The sequence below is a fragment of the Chrysochloris asiatica genome, unplaced genomic scaffold (assembly GCF_000296735.1).
Source record: "Chrysochloris asiatica unplaced genomic scaffold, ChrAsi1.0 scaffold00179, whole genome shotgun sequence".
In the NCBI taxonomy this organism is placed as follows: Eukaryota; Metazoa; Chordata; class Mammalia; order Afrosoricida; family Chrysochloridae; genus Chrysochloris; species Chrysochloris asiatica.
The window spans coordinates 851,923-860,984 of NW_006408697.1; the positions used below are offsets into that span (position 1 = coordinate 851,923).

The 9,062-nt window shown below is 39.3% G+C and overlaps 1 protein-coding gene across 1 annotated transcript in view; it reads right to left on the reverse strand.

Annotated features, from left to right (window-relative positions):
• Positions 1 to 9,062, reverse strand: part of RYR2 (ryanodine receptor 2 (cardiac)) — a 786,033-nt gene that overhangs the window by 61,103 nt on the left and 715,868 nt on the right. Inside the window, exon 97 of the mRNA XM_006872010.1 lies at positions 1,035 to 1,168. Coding sequence (XP_006872072.1) covers positions 1,035 to 1,168 — 134 coding nt within the window. The remainder of the gene's footprint in view (positions 1 to 1,034; positions 1,169 to 9,062) is intronic.

The following is a 9,062-nucleotide window of genomic DNA, read 5'->3' on the forward strand; positions in this document are numbered from 1 at the left end:
ATTTGTCTGTGGATATCCAGGGCTCATGTATGAGATTACTAACAAGCATTACTGAATAATCAGATGAGGGACAGTTTGCTATGTCTACTAGGTGGTAGCTGCTCCTTTTAAACACTATTTGGGGTTGCTAGGAGTCAGAACTGACTCCACAGCACTAAAAATCAACAACATATTAATTCAGTCTTAAAGTAAATTCACATCAACTGATTTCATCCTTCTTGTTATATCTTGGGATCCGAGTGTGGCACTGGACTTTGTGGACCGCTTGCCAACGGGTGGCCAATTCAAACCCACCAGCCGCTTCTTGGTACCACTACATAGAATACAGGGTCATTAAGAGTTGGAAACCACTGGATAGCACAATAGTTAAACCTTAACATATTTTATTAAATCCAAACACTATAATAACAGTACCTCCTTTCAAAGTATGGTAGTATAGTAGCTTCTGGAATACTTAGACTTTGCTGTTTAAATACAATAAAATAACGATAATTAAATAATGTGAACTCTGAACCTCTTTTAAAAAGGGGCTCCACAATGGCTTTTTGTGAATCACAAGAGACTCCATGTCAAACAGGCATTATCATGAAAGAGTCATAGACTGCACAGCTACAGACTTTGGCTTGTATCACATATAAGGATGTTTTTGTTGTTAAAGTGCCGTCAAGTCGGTTCTGAGCATAGCGACCCTGTATAAGGTTTCTGACAAGCAGCTGGAGGATTGACCCGCGACCTTGAGGTTCAAACTGACTAGTTGAGTACGCAAATTAAATTAAGAGCATGAATCGTCTTCTTTTCTGTTGCTTTATGTACATAATGAAAAAGGAACCTTTAAAAATTAATGAAATTATCAAATTATTCCATAGCTGCAATACCAGAGCTGAGAAAGGGACATCCTATACATATTCTCTTTCCCTCTTCTGTCCATTTCTCTGACACAAAAGAAAAAATAAAATCAAAGTAGTAGCATGTTCAGAAATGCATTTTCCCCCTTTCAACGGAAACATATAGGACGGAGCAGAACTAGCACTCACACGGCCGACAAGGAGCTGTCTTTCTTTGGTTTCTTCTTCTCTCTGGCATCGCTGAAATCCAAGGCTGCTTTGTCCATGCCTAACAGCTCACTGATTCTATCTCGGCCATAGAACTCTCCATACTTATCCATAACCTGGGAGTCAGAGAGCAAAAACAAAAGTTTTACTACTGCCCAGCAATAAATAACATTATTTCTGTATTATTTATGTATTTGGATACAAACATCTAAAGACTTCTTTTGTTGCTGCGAAGTGCCGTCGAGTCAGTTCTAAATCATAGAGACTGATGAGACTGAACCACTGAGGAGGTGGTTTGTAGTCCAGCACATTAATCCAATACTTACCATATATTTGTCATATTTTAAAATTCACTTAACCTAATTTATGTCTTACATTTTGTGATCACGCTACTTAAGATATTTGTATCATTTAAACTAATACGAAGCTGAGAACCCCGACTCATCTGTCAGTTTGACGTGCTGTGGTGGCATGCGTGTTGCTGTGATTCTGGAAGTTATGCCACGGGTATTGTAAATGCCAGTGGGGTCACCCATGAGGACAGGTTGTTCTTGAGCTTGCAGACTAAGACAGAGTAGAAAGAAAGAGAGATGGGCTACTTCCAAATATGTAATTACTGAAAACCTTATGAAGAGCAGTGGGATGCTGTTAGCACCAACATACTGAATATGGAAACATGATGTAGAGCCACAGAATATAGTCAGAACAATGCCAGAAGATGAGTTCCTGAGGTTGGAAGGCGCTCAGAATGCAACTAGGGAAGAGCTGCCCCTTCAAAGCACAGGTGACTGTGATAGAAGAAAGCAAACAGAATAAAGCCCTCGGGAGCTGCATTTGCTGATGGGGCACAACTCACAATGAAGAGAAACAGCCGTAAATGCCTACTAATAGTCAGAACATGGAATGTACAAAGTCTGATTCTAAGAAAATTGGAGGTTGTCAAAAATAAAATGGAATGCAGAATGATCGATATTGTAGGCATTAGTGAGCTGAAATGGACTGCTATTGACCATTCTGAATTTGATAATGACGTGCTTCATTCACTATGCTGGAATGACAAATTGAAAAGGATTAGGGTAGCATTCACATCAATAAGAACATTTCAACATCTATCCTGAAGTACAACACTGTCTGCGATAGGACAATATCCATATGCCTACAAGTAAGTCCTAATGTGACACTGCAGGATAATGCACTGGACCACAATGTTGGTTTCAATCACAAGGTCAGTGGTTCAAACTCACCAGTCACTTCTCAGAAACATACAGGGTCGCTGTGAGTCAGGATTGACTTGACGGCACTTAACAACACAAGGAAGACAAGTTAATACAACTAAAATTCAAAGTTGTGAACAAAACACTACAGCCAATGATGATGAAACTGAAGAAGCGTACCAATTTCTTCAGTCTATAATTGATCAAACATGCACTGAAGATGTATCAATAATTACTAGGGACTGTAATGCAAAGGTTGAAAACAAAGAGGAAGGAATAGTCGTTGGAAAATATGGCCTTGATGGTAGAACTGATACTGAAGATCACATTATAGAATTGTGCAAGACTGATGACTTATTCATTGCAAATACTTTTTTAAACAACATAAAAGATGATAAAACACATGGACCTCACCAGATGGAATACACAGAAATCAAAGTGACTACATCTGTGGAAAGAGACAGTGGAAAACTTCAAATCTTCATCCAAAATAAGATCTGTGGCACACTGTGGAAAAGACCATCAATTGCTCCTATGAGATTCAGGATGGAGCCGAAGAAAACTGAAACAAGTTCACAAGAGCCAAAATATGACCTTGATCATATACCACCAGAATTTAGAGATCATCTCAAAAACAGATTTAATTAAGCAATAATGACCAAAGACAAGAATTATGGGATGACATCAAAAAGATCAAACAGGAAGAAATCAAAAGGTCATTATGAAGAAAAGAAAGAAGGAAAAGACCAAAATGGATTTCAGGAGAAACTCTGAAATTTGCTTTCCAGTAGAGATGCTAAAGAAAATAGAAGGTAGGAGGAGGTAAGAGCTGAATAGAAAACTTCAAACGTCAGTTCAAGAAGACAAAATCAGATTATTATAATGATATGTGGAAAGACCTGGAGTTAGAAAACTAATAGGGAAGAATATGCTTAGCATTCCTCAAGCTGAAAGACCTGAAGAAAAACTCCAAGTCTTGACTTGTAATATTGATGGATTCCATGGGCAAAGTATTGAATGATGCAGAAAGCACCAAAAGATGTTGCAACAAATATACAGAGTCACTGTACCAAAAAGAAATGATCAGTGTTCAACCATTTCAACAGGTAGCATATGATCAAAAGACAATGATACTGAAGGAAGAAGTCCATGGTGCACTGAAGGCATTGGCAAAGAACAAGGATCTGGGAACTGATGAGGTACAAATTGAAATCTTTCAAAAAACTGAGACAGCACTGGAGGTACTCACTCAACTATGGCAAAAAATTTTAAAAGACAGCTGCCTGGCCAACTGATTGGAAGAGATCCATATGTGTGCCCATTCCAAAGACATGTGACCCAAAGACACACTGAAATCAGTGGACAATATCATTAATATCACATGCAAGTAAAGTTTTGCTAAAGATAGTTCACAAATGGCTGCAGCACTGCATTGACTGGGAGCTGCTTGAAATTTAGGCCAGATTTAGATGGGAACGTGGAATGAAGGATATCATTGCTAACATCAGATGGAATTTGGCTAAAAGCAGAGAATACCAGAAAGATGTTTACTGTGCTTTACTGACTACACAAAGGCTTTCTGTTGTGTGGATCATGACAAGCTATGGAAAACATTGAGGAAAATGAGTATTGTAGAACACTTCATTGTGCTCATAATGAACCTGTACATAGATGCAGACAGTCATTCAAACAGAACAAGGGGACATAGGATGGTTTAAAATTAGGAAAGGTGTGTGCCAGGGTTGCATTCTTTCACCATACTTCTTCTATCTGTCTGCTGAGCAAATAGTCCAAGAAACTGGATTATATGGAGAAGAACATGGCATCAGGATTGGAGGAAGACTCGTGAACAACTTGTGATTTGCAGATGGTGCAGCCTTGCTTGCTGAAGTAAAGAGGACTTTAAATATTAACTGATGAAGATCAAAGACCACAACCTTCAGTATAGGTTGGACCTCAATGTACAGAAAGCAAAAGGTTTCTCCACTGAACCAATAAACATCAGGATCAATAGAGAAAAGAATGAAGTTGTCAAATACTTCATTTTGCTCAAACACCCATCATCACTGATGGGAAGCAGCATTCAAGAAGTCAAACGATGTACTGCACAAGGCAAATCTGCTACACCTCTTTAAAGTGTTCAAGAGCAAAGATGTCAGTTTGAGGACTATGGTGCACCTGACCCAAATCATGGTATTTGCAATAGCCTCATATGCATGTGAAATTTGGACAATGTATACAGAAGACCATAGAAGAATTGATGCATTTGAGGGATGGTATTGGAGGAGAATATTGAAAGTACTATGGCCTGCCATAAGAACAAACAAAATCTGTGTTGGAAGAAGTACAGCCAGACTACTTCTTAGAACCCATGCTTTGAACATTTTATTGGGAGGGACCAGTCCCTGGTACAGGACATCGTGTTTGGTAAAGTGGAGGATTGGAGAAAAAGAGGAGGATCCCCAGTGAGGTGGTTTGGCATAGCAGCAACAGCAATGACCTCAAACATGGGCTCAAATGTAGCAACAGTTGTGAGGTTGGCACAGCACCAGGCAGTGTTTCATTCTGTTGTGCATAAGGTGGTTACTAACTCAACAGCACCTAACAACAATAATAACATTTGACAAATATGATGTCTAATTCAAAACAATGTCATGGTTTCCTACGGCTGCTACAACAAAATACAGGAAGTGTTTTATGAATTCATCCATTTATAATTTTGAAAGCTAGATATCCTATCTGGGCCTCATCTGTAGGGGAGAGGCTTTCCTTGTCCTTAGCCCCAGGCATTTCTTTAAATTCTTGTGCTTGTACACAGCACCACAAATGGTTTATTTTCCCCTTGTGTATCTCTTCATATGTGTCTGCTTTGTATAAGACACTATTCAGAAGGGATTAGGACTCACCCTACTCCATAGGGCCTCCATAACATAAATGAAATCCTCTATTTCCAAACAAGATACCTAAATATCATAGGTCTGGGGTAAGGACTTTCATATATCTTCTGTGGGGCACAATTTAATTCATAATAGGGAGCCCCATGAAAGGAAGTGGGCAAACTAAAGTAAAAACTTAAGAAATGGAGGAAATGGGAAGAAAGTATCAAATTTATAGTTGATAGCAGGAGTTATGGTAATATCTTTGATAGATTATTTCATGTGACTGTCACGATACATGTTTCAAGTTATTATCATCCCACTTTGTAGATAAAAAGGTTATATTTTAGAAAGTCCCAAGTTGCTAAAATTGGCAAGAGGTGGTGGTGGTGTTAAGTGCTGAATCCTATCATCCCTGTACACAGTTTCCAAAGAGCAGCTGGTAGGTTTGAACTGCTGACCTTTTGGTTAGCAGTCTAGAGCTAATCCTACAGAGCCACACAAGGGCTACCCCACAGGATTAGAATAATCTCTGTGTCTGACAATCTCTATGTACCATTATTGGCTATTACAATAAGGGCATTCGCTCCATGATTGGGATTTCTATCACTAATGGTTCTGGTAGAATTCCCACCTTCCACATGAGAGATGAAGGCTCAATTCCTGGCAATGTACTTAATGTGCAACCACCACCCACCAATCAGTGGATGCTGGTATGTTACTGTGATGCTGATCAGGTTTCAGTGTTGTTCCCAACTATGATGAACTAGGAATAAAAGCCTGGTGACGTACTTCTGACCATCTTCCATTGAAAACTCTGAGAATCAAATGGCCCACCCTTCAGCTGATCGTGGGGATAGCACAGATTCAGGCAGGGTTCCTTCCCTCATGCCTGGGATGGCCACAGTTAGAAGCTGACTTGCGGGCAGCTTATACCAACTCAGCTAACAACCACAACAGAATACCTCCTCCATATCCTTGTCTCTTGTTCTATCTTTGTGTGTCATATATGTTAGGAGTTGCCCATTGGTTCAGCATTTAGATCAGGGCTTTAAGTGTGGGCTCACAGTGCATCCTGGCTTGGCTAAAGTCAAATAACTTGAGCGTAATACTCTGATAGTAATCTATCCTTGGCACCAAGCTTATGCATCTCAGCAATCCACAGAACAGTGGAAAGAGGGAACGATGAAAAGTAAGGAAAGGAACACAAGGGTTATTCTCTTCTGAAAGCTCTATCTTAAGTAAATTCTGATGCAAGTCAAATACCTCTTTTTTGGGTTTGGTTTTGTTTTCATTATTAATTGATTTTGATTATCAGTATCCTTATAAATATGATCTTTATTTTCTTTGGGTTAGAACTACACATAAATGGACAGATATATTTTAGTACATATATGTTGCTGTTGCTGTTGTTAAGAGCCAATAAAATGTTCTGACTCATAGCAAACCTGTATAGCATTTCCAAAGGAGCAGCGGGTGAATTTAAACCACCGATCTTTCAGTTAGCAGTAGAGTGCTTATCTCTAATACATACATACATATTGTAATGATATGGTATACAAAGAAAACAAACCCAGGCAGTCATAAGTGCAGTTCATAAAACTAGAATACACTGTAAACTGGGGACTATCTATAATATAAAAATTACTTGATAGGAAAGAGGCATAGGAAAGCAAATAATGATAAATACAGGAAAGTCAGGGGCATGTTAGCTTGGGTGACAGGGAGGGCAATGTATAGGAAGAGAGAGGTTGGCAGAAGAATGAAGGCAGGTGAAGATACAGGTAAAAGGGGATAGAGGTAAATAGAGTTATACACACAGCCCTGGAACAACAATATTTTGACAGTAGATACATGAACAGATAAACAGGCTGAACAGGTATGGGAGGGAGAGTGGGATTATGCCCACAAATATATAAGGGTTTGAAAGAGATTACTTGTACATGGGTATTTACCTTTGCTGCAATCATACCTATGAATCTGGTGTAGTATACAGGGGATAAGATGATGAAAATCTCTTAGATATTATCAAACATCTTAAGGTAAGGCTCAGGGCCATTGTCTCAGGGGACACCATGGTCACCATGGTCAATCAGCATAACACAGTCCACAAAGACAATACTCTATATCCAACTTGGGTGAATAGCGCCTGGGATCGAAAAAGCTCATGAACAGCCATATAGTTGGTCTCTCCATGTGCAGAAGAAAGAAAAGTGAAGACACCTGAAGATGCTTGGAATTAATTAGTCCAACAGACCATCCGTCACCATGACTCTGAGACCTGAAGAACTAGACGGTGTCTGGCTACCACTACCAACTGCTCTGAAAGTGATCGCATTAGAAGGTCCCAGATAGACTAGCAGAAAATATACGAGGGAAATCAGAGTTATACAAAAAAAGACCAGGTTTACTGGTCAGGAAGAGACTGGAGGAGCCTGAGACATGGTATGGAATGGAGTTCATCCTAATGGTCGAAGTTTCGGTCAAGCAGTAGTTACACATGTAGGAGGTACAACAATACTAGTTAAGGTATGCCCACCATGGAATGATCAATCATTCAAAATCAAAAGAACATCATTTACCCAAAGACAAAGTTGAGGAGTGATGGGACAGACGATGGAATAGAAACAGGAACCACATGGAGGAATTGGTATAACTGTTGTTCTCTGCAGTGGATTGTAATCACTGAGATGAAACAGTGTAGGATTTGTTGAATGTCAAACTGATCTTCTCTGTAAACCTTCACTCAATTCACAAAAAAAAAGTTAAAAGAAAAGGAAGGAAGGAGTCATGGAAATGAGAAACACATAGAGAACATGGGCAGGGTGCTGCCACACTGTGAAGACTGTAGTCAGGGTCATGGGACAAAATGTGGATGACATTGTTGACTAGAAAACAAATTTATTATGCCAACGTTCACACAAATTACAATAAAAAGTAAAAAAATATTTTTTAAAGGTCAGGAGACACAAAAGAAGCAGATGGAAAGTTCAAAATAAAACAATTAGAGAAGAAGAAAAGACAAAATAAAAATGGAGAAAAACCAGATATATAGGATTGTTGGTGGTGTTGTTAAGTGTCACCAATGTAGATATAGAAGTGAAAAATGGATTTTTCAGAAAGACTGCAATAGGTCAATGAAAAGAAAACACTGACAATATTAAATATTAAAGAACAATGGTAATTAAAAACATTAACATGTATTATTTCCATTACTTACAACATTTTTCATTTTTCTCATAGTACTAAGCATAGCTTTTACTGATCTGAGTAGGAATTCTCTTTGTATTTTCATCCTCATTCCCTGGAAACCAGTCTGTGTACTATAGAAGGAAGGCTGTGAGCAGTTTTAGTGGCTGTTATGAGTTGAAATGTACTGCACAAAAAAGATACATTGATGTCTTAACCCCTAGTACCTAGTGACTGTGACATTATTTGGAACCAGGTTATATTTCAATTAGGTAAGTAAACAAGAGGTTATACTGGAGCATCAGCCCTAATCCAATAGGACTGGTGTTCGCACATCAGTCAGAGGGACACACAGAACATGATGTGAAAACACAGAGACAGAGAAGGCCAAATGACTACAAAATCTGAGACTGGAGGGATGTTGCCACAAACCGAGGAATGTTTGGAGCAATCAGAAGCTGGAAGAAACAAGAAAGATCCACCTAAAAAAGCCTTTAGACCCGGTTTGCCACGGCGGCCAGACAGCACAGGTGTGAGAGGCTCCGGGTTTGGGGGAGGGGAACTCACTAAAGAAACCTTCCTGTGGTGAACCCACACCCTTACAGCCACCATAAGTCTCAGTACTTTAATATCTTAAACTCGCTTTAAAAAAAAAAATCACCATACTGAGGAACTACTGGCTTTTTAAACTTGTACCCGCCGCTTGGGGGGCGGGGCTGGAACCAACTAGC